The following is a 24133-nucleotide window of genomic DNA, read 5'->3' as shown; positions in this document are numbered from 1 at the left end:
GGGACTTATTTCTCAATCCCCCTTGAGTGAGGCTGGACAGGTGACTCTCCCTCTTGAAAACAGAGTATGGAAGAGAAAAACATGCCTTTAATCCCTGCACTCAGGAGGCAGAGCCAGGAGATCTCTGTGATTTTGATTGAGGCCAGCCTGGTCTACAGAGCGAGTTGCAGGCCAGCCAGAGCTACACAGAGAAAACTTGTCTTGAAAAATAAAGAACAAGGCTGGAGAGATGGCTCACTGGCTGCTCTTCCAAAGGTCCTGAGTTCAATTCCCAGCAACCACATGGTGACTCACAACCATCTATAGTGAGGTCTGGCGCTTTCTTCTGGCCTGCTGAGGTACACGCAGGAAAAACACTATAGATAAGAAATAAATCTTAAAAAAAGAAAGAAAAACAAAAACAAAAACAAACAAACAAACAAAAAACAAAAACACAAAAATCTATAGGGGAGGAAAGTGGTGCAGTCAATCTTGATGTCCTCAGGTTAATATGCCAGTGCCAGGTCAAATGACACCAGAAGCTCCTCTGAGACAGTAAAGAGTGACCTCCTCCAGCTCCAGTGTAATCCGGGGAACATGTTAGTCAATGCCGCTAGTGAGACAGCTTATGAAATACGTGGCCAGTCTTCTTCGAAAGTGGAAAGTGAGACACTGCATCAAAGCAAAAGGAGAAACAGGAAACATGGGGAGTGAGGGCTGGGGTTGTGGCTCAACTGGAGGTGCTTGCTCAGTATGCCTCAAGTCCTGGGTCTCGTTCACCCCCAGTACCGTATAAACTGAGAACGACAATGCATGCCTGTGATCCCAAGCAGGAGGAAGCAGGAGGATGGGAAAGCCCAGCTAATCTTTTAACTACATGGGATCCTGTGTCAAACTGCCAGGGAACTAATGTGCAGAGATAGCATGTACCCCTTTGGAGCTGGGAGAGCAAGAAAACAGATTGTGGAAGCTACCTCTGTCGAGGTCCAGAATGCACCTGCCACTGCAGGAGGTTTGGTGTGTAGCAGGCACAGTGGCATTGGGAGGATCTTAGCCCACTGAGGGCTGCAGGCTGCTCATCTCCTAGTCCTCTGGCCTCTCCTTCCTGTCATTCCTTGCCATCTCTGGCCCTCTAATTACTGGGTGTGCACAGGGACCACAGCTTCTGTTTAAGTAAAACGGGAGCCAGTGGGCCATAAACAGCTTCCTCCGGGAGGGCTATTTCCGAACTGAGCCTGGACTGAGGGCAGAGGAGGAGCCAGGCCTGGAGTGTGGTGTCAGTGATCTTGCACTGTGGAAAGATGTGGAGATGAGTTCTCAAGCGTGGGGCCTAGAAGCTGGTTTTTGTGGCGCATCTACCAGGCTAGAGACTGTGGGGTTATCTGCTCTACCTGGATCCACAAAGAACCCCCCCTGGCCCTGTTTTTTTGTTTTTTGTTTTTTTGTTTTTGTTTTTTGTTTTGGTTTTTGACACAGGCTTTCTCTGTGTAACAGCCCTGGCTGTCCTGTCTTTGTAGACCAAGATGGTATTGAACTTACCGAGATCTGCTTGCCTCTGCCTCCTGAGTGCTGGGATCAGGGAGTGCCCCTTCTTGAGTGTTCCCCAGTCCTCTGGGGACCTCACCCAGCCATATTGGGACTCCGCAAGCTAGAGTAGGCTCAATGAGGCCCAGTCCCTTTTGGCCTCTTCCACCTTTTCTCAGTGTCCCTTATAAAAAAGACATCCAGGAGGCTGGGCACAGTGGTACTCACACGTAATTCCAGCACTCAGCAGGTGGAGGCAGGAGGATCAGGAAGGAGTTCAAGGTTATCCTGGGTTACAAAGAGAATTCAAGGCCAGCCTGGAGCACTTGACATTCTGTCACAAACAATGGCACTGAGAAAGAGGCTATCATACAGAGGCTCCTATTATTTCAGGATTTTTTTTTTTTTATATCTTTGGTATATTTATGGAGGATGGTGTTCATGGGGGACAGAAGATAAAGAGGGTGGCAGAGAGGGGAAAGAAAGGACCCTCCCTATGGCACCACCACTGGGGACAGCTAGGCTAATGTTCCAGGTGTTACAACTTACCAGCCCTAGGTGTGAAGGCTGAAGTGTGGTGTGGGGCTCATACAGGTACCACTGGCCCCAGCTGTCCAGAGCAGGGTAAGTGCTCCAGGCCTCTCAGGGACATTGCACCAGCCAAAGCTGGGGGCCACTCGGCATAAGCAGGGGTACATGCCCACCTCCACTGACTCCATTTCCGGCACCCTTCAGCAATAACAGCCCCATGGAACACCTTTCAGGCAAGTTATCCCCACTTCATTCAAAGCAGGGAGTACAGGGCTGGATAGCTCAGTGGTGGAGAGCTCACTTCTCCCTGAGGAACAACAGGGAGTCGGCGGTGGCTGGGGGAGGAAGTAGCACTCTCTTTAGTGGGGTAGCCACTAGTAAGGTGCCCATGCTCCTATGAACAACCCTTCCTGTGCTACTGTAAGCAACCCTCATGTAGATGCATTCTCTCTCTTACACACACATACCCATATGCTCACACACTCATGATAAAATTTAAAGCAGCAGAATAAGGAAACCTGATTAACTTACTTAAACTAAGTGGACGCCACCACCAGAAACACAGAATTCTAAAAGCAGCCCCGATGGACACTCCCAAGAAATAACAGGCTAGGGCTGTGCAAGAGATGGGCAGTAATTAAAGGAGATGCCAACCGGTCCCCTTCCACGTGACACAGGCACAACCCTCAAGACCCCAGTGTTCCTTTTTCATAGTCTCGCTCTTATCAACCTTCAGTTTTGTAACTGACAGTACTCTCCTTTGTAAAAGGGGCATCATGAGGAATCATGGATGATCATCACTGTCACAGGCACTGCAGTGACGAGATAAGAAAACTGAGTTTCACAAAAGAAACCATCACCTCCTGCAGGCCACAGCTACCCAGAAGCAGGGGAAGAATTCAAATGCTGAAGTCCTGTAGGGAGAATTCTGGAATTTCGGTTTCTTTAAAAACACAGAAATATAAGAATATGTTTTCATTTTAATCCCAGGTGTATGGACACGGGGCTACTTCGAAGCAGCTGATTATGACTTGCTTCATGCTCTGGTTGAGGGCATAATTTTGGCAGTTGCAGAGAGTTTCTGGGCTTGGAATTCTGGGGTCTTTTCAGAGGGTATATAAATGCTAGAGCCCTGATAGACGGGTTGTTCGTTGGTTGCTGTTGGTCATTTGTTAAGTCGTCCTTCGTGAAGAAGAAGAAATTAGATATCTTGACGTCGTAAATAAAATTTGCCCTAAGGAGTTCGATATCCCTCATCAGCAGGCAATAATCTTAACATTCATGTCACACACACACACCCTTACAAACCCTGACTTTATTCGGAGATCTCTTTCCTTTCCCCTCTATCCTTTTTTCTCTCTTATGTAGTTTTAGGGGGTTGAAAGGAAAGAAGAAAAGGGGTGGAAGAAAGAACACACAGGTAGCCAACGCTGGCTACAAAGTCCGGAACACAGCTGTCTGCAGGTGGAAGCTCAGTCCATAAACCAATCAACGTTGGGTGGAGTTGCACACCTCTATAACCCCAGAACCAGGGAGGATGAAGCTGGACCCGAGAGGCCAGCATGGGCTACAGTGGGATTCTTCCTTAAAAGGCAAACAATTGGGGCTGGAGAGACAGTTCCTCGGATAGGAGTGATTGCTGCACGAGGATCTGAGTTGGAATCCCAGCACCCACAGAAGAAGCGAGGTGTGGTTCCCTAGTAAGGGGAACAGGGACTGTCTCTGGCATGAACTCAGTAGCTGGCTGTCTAATCACCTCCCCCTGAGGGCGAGCAGCCTTGCCAGGCCACAGAGGAAGACAATGCAGCCAGTCCTGATGAGACCTGATAGGCTAGGGTCAGATGGAAGGGGAGGAGGACCTCCCCTATCAGTGGACTTGGAGAAGGGAATGGGAGGATATGAGGGACAGAGGGTGGGATTGGGAAGGAATGAGGGAGGGGGCTATAGCTGGGATACAAAGTAAATAAACTGTAATTAGTATAAAAATGAAAATTAAAAAATGTGAGGTGTAGCTGCATGTGTCTGTAATCTTAGTGCTATGGGAGGTGCAGACAGGGTGGTGCAGGCTTACCAGCTGTGGCCTGGACCTAGAGTCAGTGAGAGACTGTCTTAAGGGAAAAGCATAGAGTGGTACAGCATGGCACCTGCCATCCTCCTCTGGCCTCCTCATGCACTCATGGGCATGAATAGATGCACATACAAGCAACATGCATGCACACAAATAGGGCTCAGGGAGCAGTTCCATGATAGAGTGCTTGTCTAGGACCCTGGTTTGGTGGTTAAGATCAACAACACAAACAAGTCAAGATGCTCTGACCTGCATGTTTTGGGTGCATCAGATTGGAAGGGTCTATTCTACATGAGTCTCCCTATGCCCTTGGGGAAACTTTGCAGAAACCTTGAGCAGTTTGAAAATCTGGAAACTGGGCTGGGTCAGGTTGGCATGCACAAAGTTGTAGATTTTCTCCCCAACATTGCATAAACCAGGCAAGGTGGTACGTGCTTTCAATACTAGCGTTCAGGAGGTAGAGGCAGGAGGTCTAGAAATTCAAAGCCACATTCTTGACTGTGTGCTCCTTGACCATGTCTCAAAAACAAAAGTGGTTACGGGATCATATTGCTCTTTTAAAGGACTTTCAATTCCCAGCACCCACATCAGGTGGCTCTAACTCCAGCTCCAGGGGATCCAATGCCTCTAGCTTCCAGGGCAACCTGCACTCATGGCACACCTCCATAGACAGACTGATGGACAGACAGGGAGACAGGGAGACAGGAAGACAGACAGACACACTTAAATCTTTTTTTGTTTGTTTGCTTTGGTTTTTGTTTTTTTGGTTTCTCTGTGTAGCCCTAGCTGTCACGAAACTTGCTCTGTAGATTAGGTTGGTCTCGAACTCAGAGATCCACCTGCTTCTGCCTTCCAAGTGCTGGGATTTAAAATGTTAGCCACCATTATCCGTATATGAAATTAACCTTAAATAACAGCAACTGGGGATGTTTGAGACCATCTGCATAGCAATACCCAAATAAAACAAAACAAACAAACAAATTAACAAAACAAAACCCCAATTAACCAAAACCCAAGCCAAATCAAAGACTTGGGCTGGGGTTGAGGGTGGGCCTCACTGAGGATCACAGTGTAGACACTGTAGCTGGAGTTGCCCAGCTGTAGGGTCAGTGAGAGATCCTGTCTCAAATGAAGATGAGGACTGAGAAAGACACCAGACATTAAGCTGGGGTATGGCTTCCATTTTGAGGTGAACCAGTCCAGGCTGCCTATTCCACTGGAAATATCCAGGGTTGAGTGCCTTTAGGACTGGGGGCTCCTTAGAGGGGTCCTTGCTTCTGCTCTAGCTGGGATCAGTGCATTCAGCCCTTAGTTCTGGCCTTTAAGATGACCAACTCCAAAGCACACTGCCATCTAGTGGTAAAAATAAAAACCTACCCACCAGGAGGCCTGGGAAGAGAAGCCTGGTGCCCCTAAGGGACCACAAAGGTTTAACTGGCCCTAGACTTGGTTAGTAGGCAGTTGACTAAGAGATCTTATGCAGCTCAAGCAAGCCTCAAACTGTCTATGCAGGCCTTGGGCTCCAATTCTCCTCCCTTCGCTGTGAAAGGATGTCTCAGTGCTGGCTACCAGGCTCCCTGGAGTGAAGAAACTGTGACCATCCAGATGAGCAAACTTCCCTAGGAGAGATGAACTGACTGGTGCATCTCATAACTGCCTGTAATTCCAGCTCCAAGAGATCTAAGGCCCTCTTCAGGTCTCCTCAGGTACTTGCACACACATGGCACACACTCTCTGATAGACCTACACACTCATAAATGGGTCCTCTTAAGGCTATGCTACCAATGCGCTCAGAGGCAGGCGGAGCTCTATGGGTTCTACAGGGCTGCCTTGTAGCCTCACAAAGACGAGCGACCCAACAAGCAAACTTTATAAGCCTGCCAATGCACAGCAGACAGCTGCAGAAAGCCACTTGGCTTTCTTCTGGCTTGGGGAAATGGAATTCTGGTTTTCAGCGTAGGTGGCAGAAAAACTCCATGTCTTTTGTGAGGTGGGTCTGGTTTCCTCTTTCCTGTTCCTGCACCCCAGCTTGGGTTATGAGGCGACATAACTGTCCAGATCACCAACTTTCTCCATGATCTGGTCCAGAGGGTTTGAAATCTGAAATCTGTTCAAGAGCATCTCAGACACCAAGTGTGTCCTATATGGTCTTGGGGGTCCATCTGGTTCTCAGCTTGGCAGCAATTCGACACTTTTTAAAGCTGCACAGACATAAGCCAGGCAGTGGAGATGCACACTTTAATCCTAGCACTCAGGAGGCAGAGGCAGGTGGATCTCTGTGTTCAAGGCCAGCCTGGTCTACAGAGTGCGTCCAGGACAGCCAAGGCTACACAGAGAAACCCTGTCTGGAAACAAACAAAACGAAATGAAAAAGGCTACGCAAACTAAAAACACTGCCTTGCTTCGCCAAGCAGCTCTGTAAAGGCAGTGCAGCTCTTTGAAGGGAGCGACTTGCCTTTCCTCCATCGGTGACCTGTGAAATATGTAAAAGTTAGTGAGTAGTGGACACTGGGTGATACTCTATTCCAAATAGTTCACACTCATCCGCTCGGCTCATTTCTCTCCCTATGAGCAGTCATTTGCTTAAGATGCTGCTGTCTCTCAGGACTTGGACCCTGAGGTTAAGGAGACCAGCTGGAAGGCGCTGGCGCCCAAACCCTCCTGCAGCATCCTGTCTTCACAGTGGCTTCCCGTCTTTCTAACTGCTTCCGAGTCTTGTCTCTTCAATTCAATTCAATATGGAGTCTACAGAGTGAGAAGAAGGAAAATCACTGATCTGGCCCAATGATTTCCATTTCAGAGAGAGGCCTGGAGAGGGCAGTGGGCTGCTCAAGACCACACAGCAGAGAATGGGCACGGACGGGCACGTGACCTCGAGGGGGAGGTGGGAGTCATAGTAGTGACATAGGCAAGCACAGCAGCATCTTGTGGGTGAGCAAGCAGTACGAGAGCACAACAGACACTTCTTCAACAAATGCAGCTTGACTTTATTGCAGGGAAGCTGGCAGCGAGCAGGCAGGGGAGAGCCTGTCTGGGCAGAAATTCCATGGCTGAGCTGGACATTTGGTGTTCCAGATCTGCAGGGAGACCAGATCAACAACCTAGGAGAGAGGGGAAAATAGGCAGATGAATGGCGCCACCTACTGTGGATGGGCAGAATTGCAGCTCAGTCTCCTGCAGCCCACGGTGAAGGCAGTCTGTACAGGTGCTACAAAGTAACCAGACCTGCTAACTCTGGCTCCGGGTGAGAGTCAGGAGCCGGCTCCTTCTACACAGCGCTTATACATGTCTGACAACCCCAGAATAGAAGTCAGAGAACTGGGCTTGGCAGACTTTTGTAAGACCAACACTGGAGGTAGAAGCAGGAGGATGAGGAGTTCAAGACTATCCTGAGCTATATGAAATCTAAAAATACACATACATATTTTTATAGGTATTGTGTGGAAGTGGTGGCACACACCTTTACTCCCAGAACTCAGGAGGCAGAGGCAGATGGAGCTCTTTGAATTTGAGTACTTGAATAAGTTCAAGTATTGCTGAGGCTACAACAGAGAAACCCTATCTCAAAAAAACAGAAACAACAAAACAAAATCAAACAATAACAAAACAGGCATGATGATAGTGACGCATGCCTGTACTTCCAGCCTAGGGAGGTGGGGATAGGATGATAAGAAATTCAAGGTCATTTTCATTAAATCTTAAGTTCAGGGCTAGCCTGGGCTACATGAGACACTCAAATGAACCAGCAAGCAAATAAACACACTGTATCATCCCCTTTGTTAGGAAGTATCCAGGCTAGCCCAGAGTGGCAGGAAGCAGACTAGCATTGTCAGAGGAAACAGTGGGGGTGAAACCATTGCTTGATGGACGTGAGCTATTTTTCCCAGATGATGAAAATGTTCTCAAGCAGGTAACGGTGTGGATGTGCTTCACTACAAATGCACACGGCGCTTAGGACGGCACCAACGGACACGGCTAACTACCACACGTCATTTTCATCTTGATAAAAAAAGCCACAAGGAGTAAAGCTCAAGTGTCACACTGCCCGCCATAGCAGGGCACAACAGGACTCAAAGGTTACAAAGGCCGCTCACTCACCCTTCCTGCCAGTCCTTCTCCACAGAGATCATGCTTATCAAATGCAATCTTTTTATTTGTTTTCTAAAATTAAACAAAACTTATTTATTTATTTATTTATTCATTCATTCATTTATTTATTTATTTTTGAGACAGAGTTTCTCTGCATAGCCCTGGCTCTGTCCTAACTCCCTATATAAATCAGGCTGGCCTCAAACTCGGAGATCCGCCTGCTTCTGCCTCCTGAGTGCCGGGATTAAAGGTGTGTGCCACTGCCACCTGGCCGAATAAAACATCTTTATTAATATGGTGTGTGTGAAGGTCAGAGGACAGGTTTGTTCTCTCCTTTCACCTTTATGTGGGTTCTGGAGGTCAAACTCAGGTTGCCAGGCTGTCACACAGGGGCCTTTACCCACTAAGCCATCTTCCGGGCCCTCAAATAGGACTTTATTGGGGAAGCTGGACACGGGGGCTCACAGGTGTAATCACGGCAGAGGGATTGTTGCCAAGTCCAGAAGGCCCGGGCAACACAGTGAGGCCCTATTTCAAAAACGAGTTATAAAAAAATAAAACACGCAAAGAAAACTTTGACATGGCGGTCTAAAACACAGCGGGGTTGTCTGGAAGAGATGGAGGCCAGTGACTCACCCCTCACCCAAGCTGTAAAACCCAGGGATGAGGGGCCATTCGGCGACCAGGAAAGGAAGGCAGGGTAGAGGGGTCTGCCCACCTCACAGATCAAATCTCAGGTACATAAAACATGTCCAAGGCACAGTCTGGAATGAGGGCAGGGCTGGAACCTGAACCCCAGACTCCATGTTGGCTCATTCCTGGCCATGGATCAAATCCAGAGCCAGAAGAGGCATGGGGAACAGTGACTTTTATCTATCTATCTATCTATCTATCTATCTATCTATCTATCTATCTATCTAAATTTAGTGTGTGAGTGTGTGAATGAGTGTGTATGTGTGTACATGAGTGTGTATGAGTGAGTGTGTATGAGTGTGTGAGTGTGTGTTGAATGTGCATGTGTGGAGGAAGAAGACAACATGAGGGAATTCAGTTCTCTCCTTCCCCCACGTGGGTCCCGGAGACGGAACTCAGGTTATCAGGCTCGGTGGCAGGCATATTTACCTGCTGAACCATCTTTTGTCCCTGTTATTTTTAAATTTGTTTTTTGACACAGGGTCTTTTCTGTGTAACCCAGGTTAGCCTTGAAGTCCTGCTCCTCCTTTCCTGCATCAGCCTCCTTCGAACTCGCTCATCTTCGTTTTTTTAATTTGCTGGGATGTCACCATACACACAGAACCCATGGCTTGGGTTCCAAACGGTCACACTGAGGAAAGAAGAGGCCCTACTCAAAGGGGCCCCTCCTACCCCAAGTTGATTACAGCTGCCCTCTGCCAGGGGCTCTCACGGATCACCGGCAGGGCCAGCGCTACCTACCACAACTATCTTGCACATGCCCACACAGGATGCCTGGCTCGTTCCCTCCTCGGCCCCATACTTGTGTGGGGCTCTGGCCAGGTCACCTGCCCTCACCAGGCCTCATTTTATCCAGCTCCACCGAGGACACAAACCATTATAAAACTGACCATCATAATTCATGGACTGCAGAGGAAATGAGACTGCTGGGCACAGTGGGAGGGTTGCTGAGTGGACAAGTGAGGCCTGCCTTGCTTCCTGAGGGAAGGGCGCAGGCACGGGGTCACTTCCTGCCTCGCTGGGACCCGTACAGTGGAAGACAGCTTAGATGCGTCACTGACGGCACCAGGCACTGGGCATCCGGTTCCAAGCGGAAGAAAAGGCAGGGTGAGCATGAACTCATGCCCAGGATGTGAGACCCAGAGCAGAGGCATCAACTCTGGAGGGACGGTCACTTCACCATTCCAGGAGGGTCGGACACTCTCAACTCAAATCCCACTGACCACGTGAGGTGCCCTTCAACTGCCACAGGACCGTGGGAACATAAGGCAGGAGTTCTGTCTGCTCACAGGAGGCCATCAAGACCCCTGAGCTCCTGGTTTGTACTGGACAATGCTGATGTGCTTGTGACCCTTCCAGAGGGGCCAGTGGGCTGAACACATCAGGGTCCCCTCCTACCTCACCCAAGAAGCCCAAGTTCAGGCTGAGCACCTCAAATCCAGGAACCCCAGGTACAGTGTGCTCCAAAATGAGAACTTCCCAAGTACCAACTTGATGATGAAAAGGTTTGGTGTTTTCCTATTATGGACGCCCTCTGGGTGAATTTGGTTGGACAAAGATCCCAAACCCCAGATACACTGAAATCTGAACTGGTTCTGGGCCCAAGGCTTTCAGAGGAGGGACCTCCATCCCATGGGATCCCTGCAGAAGCAACAGGCCTGTGGGACAAAGGCTGGGGCCTCACCTACCTACTTCTTCAGTACATCTGGAGGGACTCCCGGGTCCCGGCTACTTGGGGCCAAGGTAGGAAACAGCCTTTCCTGTTTTGTTGAGGGTTGCCAGCAGGGTGTCTGTGCTGTGCTCAGATTCGATGCAGACCTTCTTGTTGGGCAAGTCAATGTTGAACTCCACTCCTACAGGAAGAAGGAAACTGGGATGTGGGGTGGGGGGTGGGACAGGACCCTTCCACCCACTGGAACAAAGAAGTCACCCTCCTTAGCTATTCCTGTGACGCCAGGCCCCTGTCCTAGAGCCAGGGAGCAGCAAGCTCTTTCTGCTTCAGGCACTGTGAGCATGGCAGGCTCTTCTCTGTGTGAAAGCAGTTTTGGATGGGGACTGAACCCAAGGCCTTGAGTCCTGGGAGAGCATTCTGCTACTAAGCTATTTCCTCAGCTCTTTCTCTGAGTTTCCTTCTCTCTTTTCTCTTACCCCTCTTTCCTTCCCTCCTCACATCCAGCTCCTTTTCCCACAAATCCTGTCATCACTAGTACCTCACTTTCCTTTGCCCAAGCTAAGCTTCCAATTTAGCAACACAGAGCTCTCCTCCTTCCTTCCCTTTCTTTATAATTTTGTTTAAAATGCTCTTTAAATTATGTATATGTTTGGTCTGTGTGGGGATATGCTCCTATGAGTGGAGGTGCCCCTGAAGGTCAGAGGTCTGGAGGTGAGTGCTAGGTCCTCTGCAAAAGAAGTACACACACTCTAGTGCTGCTCTGACTTGAGGTGCCAGGGTGGGTTGGTACCCCTAGGAAGCCTCCCCTTCTCTGAGAAGCAGAGGGATGGAGGGGGAGGGGACTGGAGAGGGGAATGAAGGTGGGATTGGCAGAAGAGGAAGGAGGGGCTGAGATCAGGCCATAAAGTGATTAAGTAAAAAAATAAATGGAAGAAAAAAAAAAGTAGTCTCAATCACTGAGCTATCTTTTTGTGGCTGTGTACCACAAGTGCAAAGTACCCACGGAGGTCACAAGAGAGCCCCAGATTCCCTGGAACTGGAGTTGCAAATAGTTGTGAACCCCTATATGGTGCTGAGAATTGAACCCAGATCCACTGCAAGAGCAACGAGTGCTCTTAGCTATTTCTACAGCTCCTTCCTTTCAAATTTTTATTACATTTTAATGAGAACGTGTGTGAGTCTGTGTTAGCAAGCGTGAGTGAGCAAGTGTGTAAAAAGAATCTATATGAGCATGGTGTGTATGTGTGTGAGATGGTGAGAGTATGTGTGAGTGCATGTGAGTGAGGAGAATGAGCATGTGTCGAGGGTGTGTGAGAGAATGTGTGTGAAGGTCAGAGGATGACTTAGAGTCAGCTCTCTCCTTCTATGTGGGTCTTGGGAATTAAACTCAAGCTTGACAGGAAGCACCCTTTCCCACTGGGTGTCTAGCACCTGTGTGTGGCCCCAGCCCTCAATATGGTACTGGGCCTCACGTGTGTATTCTATCACTGAAGCCCTGGGGCTCCAACCTTTCCATACCAGTGTATGTGTATGCTACTGGTACCCATGGCGTCAAACATGACAAGCAAGCGCTCTGTCACTGAGTTTCGCCTCTTTTGTTTTGAGGCGGGCTCACTAAGTTACCAGGGTAGCCTTGAACTCCTTCAGCTCACTCTATAGTCCAGGGAGGCCTGAGCTTGTGAGTCTCTTGTCTCAGCTTCCCACTCAGTGTGATGACTGGCCTGGCTTTGTCCCTTGCTTTCCTCTTCTTTCTTTTTGACTTTCCTTTTCCTTTCCTCCTCCTCCTCCTCCTTTTTTGAGACAGGGTCTATCTTTGTAACCTTGGCTGTCCTGGAACTCCCTCTGTTTTCCAGGCTGGCTGGTCTTGAATTCGCAGAGGACCACTTGCCTCTGCCTCTGGAGTGCTGGGAGTAAAGGCGTGCACCATCTCCACCCAGCTGTCCCTTGCTTTCCGAGAGCTCTCCACTCTTCCCAGGGTGGTGTCCTGACATCTACTCACCAGGCCAGCCCAATACTGTCACCCAAGCCTGCCAGGCCACACCTGTGTGGTGCTTCCACAGCATGGACTGGAGTAGAAGTGTTCGGCAACAGCTTGGCACATGTGGAACACTAACACTATTGCCAAACTGCTCTCCTTGTCTAAGCCATACTCCCACCGAAACAGAAAACCCACGATGCACTCCTCTAAAATGCTGTGCCAGTGAAAAGGCCGGTCAGGACCATTACAGGCCTTGGCTCTCCCAGCTGTCATAAAGGGGCTGGGGTCAGCCCTTAGTCTGACTACCCAGGTCCTAAGCAACTCAAACTCTTCAACTGTCCTCAACAGGAGAGGCATAGGGAGCGCCTTAATTAAGGTTTCTATTGCTGTGATAAAACACTATGGCCAAAAACAACTTGGGGAGAAGAAGCTTTATTAAACTTCCACATCACAATCTATCATGAAGGGGAGGTCAGGGCTGGACCTCCCTGGAGGCAGGGACTGAAGCAGAGGCCATGAAGGAATGCTGCTTACTGGCTTGCTTTGTTCCTCATGGCTTACTCACTTCTTATAACACCTAGAACCACAAAAATAGGGATGGAACCACCCATTATGAGCTGGGCCCTCCCATAGCAATCATCAACCAAGAAAATCTACCATAGCTTAGCTCACAGGTCAGTCTGGTGGAGCATTTTCTCAGTTGAGGTTTCCTCTGCCAAAATGGCTCTTGCTTGTGTCAAGCTGACATAAAACTAGCCAGCGCAGGGAGAAACTTATCAAAGGCAAAGGCCCTCAGGACTAGCACGGCTGTTTAGCACATGGCTGCAATCTCTGAATCTACATATAACAAAAAGTTACAGAAAGTTGTGAGGTACCAAATGGGTGCTGGGAATTGAACCCAGGGCCTTTAGGAGTGCAGTCAGTGCTCCCAACCACTGGGCATCCTTCATTTTATTTCTGTCAGGCACATGCCGACAGGGACTGACATTCTCAGATCATATCTGGGGAGAAAAGCCACTGGCCTGTGGGAAGTCAGCAGCCAGGTTCTCTCCAGAGTCTCAGATTCTTGAAAACAGACCTCTCAGTGTAGCTGGGCATGGTGACTCATGCCTGTAATCTCAGAACCCAGGCAACTGAGGCAGGGGGTACTGTTCCAGGCCAGCCAGGGCTATCATGGGAAATCCTATCTTTTAAAAAGTAAAATAAAATAAGATATTCCAGCTCACAGGGCTTAGAAGCAAGTCACTGACTCACGCTCGCTGTGGGGTTTGGGCAAGGCACTTCCCTTTGGGCACTGGTGTCGTCAGTCCTGCTCCACCTTGGAAAGTCCCACTCAGTGGATTGACAGTGTGTAGGCTGTTTCAGCACTCCCTGGTATTGTTACCCTAGGATGTATTTATTTATAATTTGTAGAGACAAGGTAGCACTCTGTAGTCCAGGCTGGCCTCAAGTCCAGGACAATGCCTTGTTTGTCTCAGCTTCCCAAGTACTGGGATTACAGCTGTGAGCTGTTAAACCCAGCTTTGCTTTTATAAATGTGTTTCATTTTATTTTATTGTAGTACTGTGGATTGGATCCAGAATGTCATATATTTTCTGCAAACACTCTACTGCTGAGTGACACCCCAGCCTCTTTGGTCATTTTTATTTTGAGACAAGGTCTCCCTAAATTACCCAGGCTGGCCTTGGGCTTTTGATCCTCCTGGGCTTCTGGGTTTACAGGCATGCACCCCCAGGCTTGGCTGCTGTTACTCAGTATATTGTCACCCTGGAGATCACCAGTTTACTACCCAGCACCTCTAGGGCTCCAGAACTGGACAGTGTGACCAAATACCAGCTCTGCCCTGCTGGCTCTGTGAATCCAGCCAATCCATTGAACTCTAAACAGTTCCCACCTTCATAAAATGAAGACAGTCGCTGGGCACTGGTCTGTATGCCAACAACTCAAGCAGAGGCTGGACGAAGGAGACCATGACCACCAGCCTGGGCTACACATGGAGGCCCTGCAGAAGGAGGTGGGGGAGAGGGAGGAAACAGGTGAAAGAACCAACAAAAGGGAGTTGTGTGTGGTGGCATGGTGGCACATGTTTGTAGTTCCAGCATTTGGAAGGCAGAGGCAGAAAGAGTAAATTTAGAACCAGCCTAGTCTATGTGGTACATTCCAGGACAGTCAGGGCTACTTAGCAAGGCTCTGTCTCAAAAACAAGAATAAACTAAGGAAGAGGGAGGGGTGGGGGGTATAGTGAATGAAAGAAACCTGAGGTGGCCACAGTGACGTAAAAAGGCTTCTCCACGTAAGCAAAGTGCATACAAGGGCCCCGCACATTCATTTTCACTGTTAGTACCAGCTGAGCTGCAGCTGTGGCTGATCCTTCTTCTCGGCTTCATGCATCTGAACGTGTCTCCCGTGTAGTTATCTCCCTATCCCACCTCCAATGGAGAGCCTCTTACCTCCCAGCTTGTTGAGGACTCGGGAGACCGCCTCAGCGCAGCCTTCACAGGTCATGTCTACGGAGAACTCGTGCTTCTGCAAGAAAGGGAGATTATGAGCCAGGCCCTGCCGAGACCCATACACTGTCCAAAGTCGACAGGGAGCAGGTAGAGTGGGCACAGTCTCACTGGGAGCCTGTCTGTGCACCCAGTCTAGTCAACAGGTGAAAGAGGGGATACAGGGCTTCTGTGTAACACAGGCAGGACCCACAGAGGCAATCTCCACGATGACAAGGTCTCTTTGAGATGCTCTCTTCCAGTTCACCCTTGAGGTCTGCTTTGTGAGCTGTGGGCTTTGCCTCAGGACCAGGGAACACAGCCATGGGTGGCCCCACTCCCAGCAGAGCTGATGTAGGACCTGATTCTTCACTAGAACATTATTTTCTACACTGGAGTTGCCGGGGACTCTCCACACGCTGCAGGTCTGCTCAGCAGCTTGGACAGAAACATCGATTATGTCAATAGACAGGTGGCTCTGGTATGTGACCACCACTGCTCTGATCCAAGCACCTCGCGCTCAGAGGCAGCACCTGAGTTCCAGGAAGGGGAGGGGCTTCCTAAGCTCCCTAGAGCACTGTAGGCAGATGGGAAGGGATCCCAGGTTCCTGAAGTCCTGCAACCTCCGATATCTAACAAGTCAAGGCAAGTACCCAAAATACTGGGAACAGCAGGGGACACAGAGGGGTGCCTAACCCATTAAAACATCACTGCCTAACTTCTGGGTCTTGAGCTGTTTTCTGAAAGGGACTGTGATAATCCTCCCTTCCCTCACAATCTGGAAATGAGAACCTCTGGGCTCCAACCCTTGCAAATTGTATGTCCTAAGTAGCTGAACTTATGTGGTACCAGTCACTTCTCCAGGCTGAAGAATGAGACAAATGCAGCATTTGATAGGTGGCAGCCAGCCTCCACCATGAACCCCATGAACTTTCTCTGCCTCCTGGTATTTATACCCCTGAGAGTTCTTTCCATAACATCAAAGGGTAAGCCTGTGTGTATTGAACATAAGGCTAAAGCCCTGTTAGATGACTAAACTGAGCATGGTGCTAGCTTCTGCCCTGCTCCTTCTGGGGTGGCTCTAGAGCGGTGCTTCTCATCCTTCCTAATTCCACGACTCTTCAATACAGTTCCTCATCTTGTGGTGACTCCCAACCTTAAACTGTTTTGTTGCTACTTTATAACTGTATTTTTTCCTACTGTTATGAATCCTAATGTAAATACCTGATATGCAAGATATCGGATATGCAACCACTAAAGGGATTTCGACCCACAGGTTGAGAACTGTTGATCTAGAGGAAGCCCACTGCCATGTTAAAGGACACTCCTGTATCTATGCAGACAGAGGTCTACCTGGTGGGAAAGAGTCTCCAGGGAGTGCACCAGCTGGGCAAGCCTCTGGCCTGCACTGTTTGCTCCCTCAGGTCCCAAGCCAAGCCTAGTCACTCTGCTCAGCTACTCCCAAGTCCTGACTCTAGGTTTGGGGATAAGTATTAAAGGGCAATAGATAGCTAATATGTTAATAAAATTAGACCATGGATTAGATGCCTCTAGGTGAAAGTTATTGGATTCCGATAACTATTTTCTTCTATTTCTCTCTTCCTTTTGAAAAACAACATCTTAGCCCTTGGAATACAATTCACTACATTGCTGTGCTAAGGTCCTGGGTTTACTTCCCAGTACTGAGACAGCCAAGCATAAGGAATGGCTTGGGCTATCCACCTGTCTCTTGATAATGGACCCAGCACCCTGTTTGCAACCCAAGATTGCTCCCCAACCCGGGCCCCACCTTGCTTTAAGCACTGGAAATAAGTCACCCACCTCAGCAACCCCCAATTTCCCCATTTCTATTCAAACATCCTAAAACACAACCTGGGAACTACTGGGAATGGGCTGATCAAGTCTACACTGTTTTGGAGGAGTAGATACACAATGAGGCAAAATGTCCTTAAAGTGAAATTTTAGGGAGAATTCTTTATTTTCTATCTTTTGTCTATGCATAATTGGGTATGCATATGATTAAAAGCAGGTGCATCATGGGAGAGGACACACACAGTGAACAAAGCCCATCAGTCAATATAGGTAAGTACCCAAATTACACTCCTGGCAACCAAATTCCTCCTCTTGAACCATATAAAAAGCCCCCAAACAATAAATAGGACACTTGAGTACCCTCACTCAGGTGCAGGCTGCTCTGCTGTAGAGTGGTCTTGTCTCCTCACCCTTTTGGTGCTTGGTTTGTTGTTGTTATTGTTACTACTCTGAGAACAGGGTTTCATTATGTAGCCCACGCTAGCCTGGAACTCACCATGCAGTCCACACTGGTCCTCAAACTCTTATCTCCCTGCTTCAGAAACCCAAGTACTATACAAACAGAAGGCCAACAGCATACCCACATTCAAAGCCTACCTTCCTCCTCAAGAACATCTAAATATTTCTAGGACGGGCTGAGTGTGCCTGATCTATGTCCTTGGGAGCAGGTACATCCCTGATTAGGGAATATTTGCATACACATAATGAGGTATCTTGGGGATGGGATGAGTCTAAACATGAATCGTATTTATGCACACAGACTAAAGGTGATTTCATGTAATGTTTTTAATGAACCACGTTTGGGCACCTGTCATACCACTCGAGGCATCAGTCCCCCAGGTGGTCTGAAACTTCCTGTATAGACCAGGCTGGCCACACATTCTCAGAGATTTGTCTGCCTCTTCCTCTTAATTGCTGGGATCAAAGTCATGCTTCACCATGACTTTTTATTATTTTTTAAAAATAACATTATTTTTATATGTATATGTGTGTACCTTTGTGAGTTTGTACATACCAGGTAGGTGCTATGTGTAGGACTCGAGAGGATGTAGCATGCCCTGGAACTGGAGCTAGAGGTGGCGATGAGCTGCTCTGTGGTGATAGAAATTGGACTTGGATTCTCTGCAAGAGCAGCTAGTGCTCTGATCCGCTGAAGGGTTGGAGCTCTGTGGTAGAGAGCTTGCCTGCCATGCCCTAATGCCCTGGGCTCAATCTCCAGCACTACCAAATTAATAAATTAGGCTAAACCCACTGCAAGCACATGAGATCACAAATTCCTTTTTGAAAATTGCATTTGGGGAGCAGAGTGTGGTGGCGCGCACCTTTAATCCCAGCACTTGGGAGGCAGAGGCAGGGGGATTGCTGTGAATTCCAGGCCAGCCTGATCTACAGAGTAAGATCCAGGACAGCCATGGCAACACAGAGAAGCCCTGTCTCAGAAACAAACAAACAAACAAACAAAAAACAGCTTAGCAATTAAGAACACATACTGCTCTTCCATAGGACCCAAGTTTGAATCCCAGAACCTACATTAGCAGGCTCACAACAGCCTGTAACTCTAGCTCCAGAGGGATGTGACTCCACAGGGATCTTCTGGACTCCACAGGCACCTGCATCATGTGCACATATCCTGCACCTCAGACGCAGGTATATACACATAATTTAAAAAAACAACAACTGGGCAATGGTGGCTCAAACCTTTAATCCCAGCACTCTGGAGGCAGAGGCAGGCAGATCTCTGTGAGTTCTAGGCCAGCCTGGTCTACAAAGTGAGTTCCAGGGCAGTCAAGGCTACACAGAGAAACAATGTCTCAAAAAAAAAGGGGGGGGGCTAGAGAGATACCTCAGTAGTTACTTGTTCTCTTCCTGAAGACCCCAAACCAAGTCTGATGTTACAGTTAATACCTGTAACTCTAACTCTAGGGAACTGAAGCTCTCTACACATAAAAACAAGCCTAAAAGACAGTAAGCAGTAAGTAACTTATATTTATTCACCTATGTGCATACGGAGTGTGTGCCATGGCCTACGTGTGGATGTCAGAGGCCACCAGGCTTGGCAGCTAGCATCCTGACCAGCTGACCCAATCTCATAGCTCTTTTCTGCAGTATTTTTCCAGCTTGAAAAGAGAAGCATTCAGTTCCTCCTGCTCAGGAGTCACTAAGGTGACGGTGTCATGGGTGCCAAAGCCCTGAGGGGAGAGGCTTTCTTTGCTCCAGGGAAATCTTAGCACAATGGAGTACCTAGCCACCACAATCTGACTCTCAACAGAAGCTCTGAAAGGGGGTTTCAGAGGACAGTTTCTGCTGCCCAAGGAGCTAAAGTCCTAATGTAGGCATTTATCTGAACTCCAAACTGAAGTGACCACAGCAAGGAAGTCTTTCTTTCACAGTGCAGAGGTCAGAGGTCAGGAGTCTGCCCAGGGAGAGCGAGCATTCCAACTCAGAGCTCTCCACCTCCCCCTGTAAATTGTGCAACTAAACACGAGGGTGACAAGAGTCTGCCTAAGGGACAGAGTGATCTAGCCTTCACAAGGGTATCCCTAGACCTGCTTCACTCCTGGATGTCTCCCCAATGCCTCTAGACCTCTGCCTTGTGTCTTACAAAAGGATCCGTTAGGTCTTGGGTTGCTACTTGGTGGCAGAGCATATACATAGCATACATAGGCCCTGGATTCAAGACCTAGCACTACAAAACAAAACAAAACAAAACAAAAAAAGCATTAAGCTGGGTCTAACAGCTTACTTCTTCTGTAAGATCAACACTTGAGAAGCTGAGGCAGGAAGATTGCTATGAGTTTAAGGATCAACCTTGGGGGGGGGCTGCAGAGATGGCTCTGAGGTTAAGAACACTGGCTGTTCTTCCAAAAGTCCTGAGTTCAATTCTCACCAACCATCTAGAGTGAGATCTGGTGTGCAAGCAGAATGATGTATAAATAGTAAACCTTTTAAAAGAAAAAGAGATCAGCCTGGCCTACAATTTCACTTATAGGCCAACATGGGCTATAGTGTAAGACGATAGGACAACAAACAAGCAAAATGAATCCTCTTAAGTATAATGTATAAATTAATGTTATATGGCAACATATTGTTGTATTATTATGTATTATATATAATATTGCTTCGGTAGGTGGTACAATTCTGTAACAACTCTCCAGAACTGGAAGAGTGGGTGGGAATGGAGAAGATACTGTTCTTCTAGAGAAGGCCATTGGGTCTTTGAACACTGGCGTCTAGATTCCTCATTACTAGTATCTATGTATCTCTGATGTGCTGGGCCTTTTTCTAAACACCTTGTTACACTGTCTCCTTTGACCATTACAATGATTCTGTAAGCTGGGAACCTCTTACTATTCCTTCTGAGATGAGAAAGCTGAAGCTCTGGGGTTAGGTACTGATTCACAGAGACACAGCTCATGAGGCCTGGGTTGGACAGAATACACAAAACTTGATAACTTTTAACCAGTGATGTCCATGTTAAAATGGGGTGGAAGCCAGTTCTACTCAACTTGACCTACATCTTCATAAGAGTCACTACTCCTTGGGGACAGATGGGTGTAGAGCCATTTTAATTTGAAACATGGCTTCTCTGGCAAGAGATCACATCCAAAGACCCTTCTAGGTATGTGTGATCAGGCTGGAATGCATACACACTTTTAATTCTAGAGACAGAGGCAAGCAGATCTCTCGAGCTTAAGGTCAGCCTGGTATAGAGCAAGTTTCAGGTAAAGAAAAGCTTAGGTACAAGGTATGGTGGTACACACCTTTAATCTCAACACTCAGGAGACAAGAGGCATGCAGACCTCTGGGGTCTAGCCAGTTCTGTTCAGGCAGTTCAGTTGAGTCATGCAGTAGAGTTGAGTTTGTGGCAGTTTAGTTCATGAAATTAGAGGCAGTTTTTTTTTTAATTTTTTTTTTTAGAGGCAGTTTTACCGTAATGGTTTTACAGAGACAAACTAGAAGAGAGAACAAGCTAGACACAGGTAAAGACAGAACGAGTCAGAGAAGAAGCCAGAAGATTGGAATAGATTGCCAACATTAGTATGAGGCCAAGCAGAACAATTCAGTCAGATGCTAACAGAAAAGCCAGATTGACTCAGTCAGCTTGGAGCTGAGTTTGAACCAGAATAGCTGAGCTGAACCAGCCAGCCAGAGTTCAGAAAGAACTAGAAAGGGTGAGCTTACTCAGTAGTAGGTCTCAGAGGCTGAAAACGTTCTAGGCCTAGATAAGATGATATGGAGGCTAGAAGCTTCCAGAACTGGATCTAGGTTAGCAGTAAACCTCAGAGATGACAACTACATTAGGGCAAATAAAAGATACTTAAACAGCTGGGTCACTGGCTGTGTTATATATTTGATGATATGATTCCAGTTAGTACCAACCACAGCCCCACATCAGTCCCTAGATGAAGAGATGACGGTAGCGAGCAGCAGAACAGCTTGCCTGAGGTTGCCCAGCTGGCAAGCCAAGAGCACAGACTTTCAGGTTTCTGGGTTAAGCTTTGGCCAGCAAACCATCTCGGCTAAGACTCATTTCCCTGGCTAGACTGGAGGCAGCACTTGACCAACACCTTTAGCTGTTGGTCTTGATAAGGTGCTAACTGTATGCTTCACTCCCACCATCAAAATTCTTGCTCAATGTCCCCAGAGGCAGACACAAATTAGAGAGAGCCTCAATTTTTTTTTCTTCACTGCTGCTCCCTGAAGAGCCTGGCAGCCTTCACGCTAGAATCCCAGGGTCATAAAGAATGTCTCGCTCGACAGGGCCGACTAGCTTGACTGGTAGGATAGATTTTATCAAGTTTTGTTTTTTCTTTTTTTTCCTTTGTACTTTGTGTGATCAGAAGACAGGTCTCCAGACAAAGGGCAAAAACCGCAAGAAATGATACCTGAGCTTTAAGGTTTTGTACCAGGAGTAAGCCTCGGGTTCACTCCCAGAAAATAAGCTGCTAAAATACAGAATACCCGCGGGAGACTTCCGGGTTCGGAGGCACAAGGAGGAAAATGCTCCCCACTCCATGACCTTAACCAGTATCTCAGGAACTCAATTGGGATCAGAGCTTTCTTCCAAGCAGGTATAACTGGTTTTTATACCAGCACTTCCCAAGTGGTCTGGCTTCATCCTGGATCCTATCTAGCTAGTTCCCAAGAAACACCAGGTTTTTCCTTCTCTTCTTGTGTAATGTGTCAGAGCCTCGTGAAAAGCCTTAATTTAACTAACCAATGAGGTTAGAAGCCACCACGCATAGGAGTGGGGTGAGTTCAAAGGCAAGATAAGCACTGTTCTCAGCTCCTCCAACTCTGCTCTGAACTTTGGGAACTCCTGGTTGGAAAGGAAGAAAAGTACCCTGTCCGTTCAGTCTCGCTCACTGCTCAAGTGGAAGCAGGCCAGAGTGGGCAGAAGTAGAGAAGTGTATGCTTCTCTGAAAACACCGCGGCAGGGGCATGCACGTGGAAGGGATAGGTACCGGAGTCCCTGTGTGGGTTCTCTACCCTACCTCCCGGCCTCCCTTTCCCCGTCATGCAGGGAAGGATGGGACCGCCCCTCGAAGACTCTGCAGAACGATCCTTAGGCCTGTGTTCTCCATCACACCGCTCTCGGCGGCTTTCCCGAGGGTCGCGAGGCTGGAGGGCGGGTGCAGAGGGTAGACTGTAAAACGATTGCTGCTCCGGCCACGGCCTGCGCCTTGATAGCGGCGTCTGGCCCGGAAACGGTGCATCGGGTCGGAGACAGCGGTTCCCGCCGGCGGAGCGGCGCGGCCACTTACCGGCATGACTGACGCAGCACAGGTAGCGACGGCGGCGACCACTGGAACGCCTCTCCCGGACACCAACGCGGCGCTTCCGGAGAGCGCTCCTGAAAGCCCCACCCTCAGCCCGACCCAGCCTCCGGCCAGGCCCCGCCCTGGGGCTGGGCTCCGCTTAGCCCCGCCCTTTCCGGCCCAGATACGGCCAGGCTCCTCCCATGGGCTGGCCTCCACTTGGTTCCCGCCCCTTTCTGGCCTGGCTATTTCACTAGGCTCCGCCTCTTTGGAACCAAGCCAAGCGCCATCCGGGCTCGGACCGCCAAGGCTGTTTTTTGAGGCCGGTCCGATGCTTTCTGCTTTCTTGTGGAGACCTGCGCTGTACCCTGTCCTGGGTCGTTTTTTTTTCAGTGCGGGCTAGGGAATGCAAAGCTAAGGCTCCTGGGCAAGACCCTTGCGTTTCTCTAAAGGGACCATTTCTCTTGCTTAACCATTCACCCCTAAACTATAGTGGCTGGGCCTAGGGCCGCAGGCTTGTTATCCCAGCTAATAAAAAGGCTGAAGCAGAAGGATTCTGGGTTCAAGGCTTGCCTGGGCTGCAAAAGTTTAAGGCCATTCTGGATTTCTTGAGACTCTGCCCTGAAAAAACATATATATTCTAAATTTAAAGGCCCAGAGCATACCAATATACATCTGTAATCTCAGCACTTGAAAAATTGAGGCAGAGCCAGGCGTGGTATCACAGGCCTTTAATCCCAGCACTTGGGAGGGAGAGGTGGGTGGATCTCTGTGAGTTCGAAGCTGGCCTGGTCTACAAAGTGAGTTCCAGGGAAGCCAAGGTACATGCGGAGAAACCTTGTCTCAAGAAGAAGGAGGAGAAGGAGGGGGAGGAAGAAAGAAAGAGAAAGAAAGAAAGAAAGAAAAAGAAAAGTTGAAGCAGAACTGGGCCAGGTGATGGCCCACGCCTTCAATCCCAGCGCTCTGGTGACAGAGGCAGCTAGACTTCTGAGTTCAAAGCCAGTCTGGTCTACAGAGCAAGTTTCAGGACAGCCAGGAACACAAAGAAATCCTGTCTCAGAACAAAACAAAACAAAAGCTGAGGCAGGAGGATGCAGAGGTGGCTGGGGCCTTTAACCTCAGCACTCAGGAGGGAGAAATACCCCCACAGACCTACTTATAGGCCAGTTGGGTGGAACCAATTCTTCAGTTACTGCCCCTTTTCCAAGATGACTCTGGCTTGCGTCAAGATACAAAAATCTAACCAGCACGCTCACCCTAAGAAGAAGAAAAATCTGTGAGAATGTTCACATCCAATCATGGAGCCCCAGTACACTGAGTTACTTCATGGATAGTTCTGATACCCATGAGGAAGACTGGCCTTCCTCAGCAGTGCCAGAAGGAACCATTGGCTAGATTTGTCTCTACCATCAGCCGAGTGTGTCCTTGGGCTGAAGGGCTCGGAGAAGATCCATAACTTGTCATTCTGCGTGTCAGGAAGCGTTCAGTCAGAAACCGTGCTACAGTCTGAACACAGAAGTTTTTCCTGGCTAGTAGGAAAAA

The 24133-nt window shown here is 48.6% G+C and overlaps 1 protein-coding gene across 1 annotated transcript; it reads right to left on the bottom strand.

The window, feature by feature from the left end:
- Positions 1 to 7065: 7065 nt before the first annotated feature.
- Atox1 (antioxidant 1 copper chaperone) lies at positions 7066 to 22748 on the bottom strand. The gene is made up of 4 exons (XM_021634587.2): positions 22598 to 22748; positions 14985 to 15060; positions 10573 to 10737; positions 7066 to 7203 (listed from the first exon to the last, which is right to left on the bottom strand). Exons 1-3 carry the CDS (start codon positions 22601 to 22603, stop codon positions 10613 to 10615), a joined length of 207 nt encoding a protein of 68 aa, XP_021490262.1. The 5' UTR covers positions 22604 to 22748; the 3' UTR covers positions 7066 to 7203; positions 10573 to 10612.
- Positions 22749 to 24133: the final 1385 nt, after the last annotated feature.

The sequence above is a fragment of the Meriones unguiculatus genome, chromosome 11, assembly GCF_030254825.1.
Source record: "Meriones unguiculatus strain TT.TT164.6M chromosome 11, Bangor_MerUng_6.1, whole genome shotgun sequence".
Classification (NCBI taxonomy): Eukaryota; Metazoa; Chordata; class Mammalia; order Rodentia; family Muridae; genus Meriones; species Meriones unguiculatus.
Note: the sequence above shows the minus strand (reverse complement) of the source record. Positions and strands in the feature narration are given on the sequence as shown.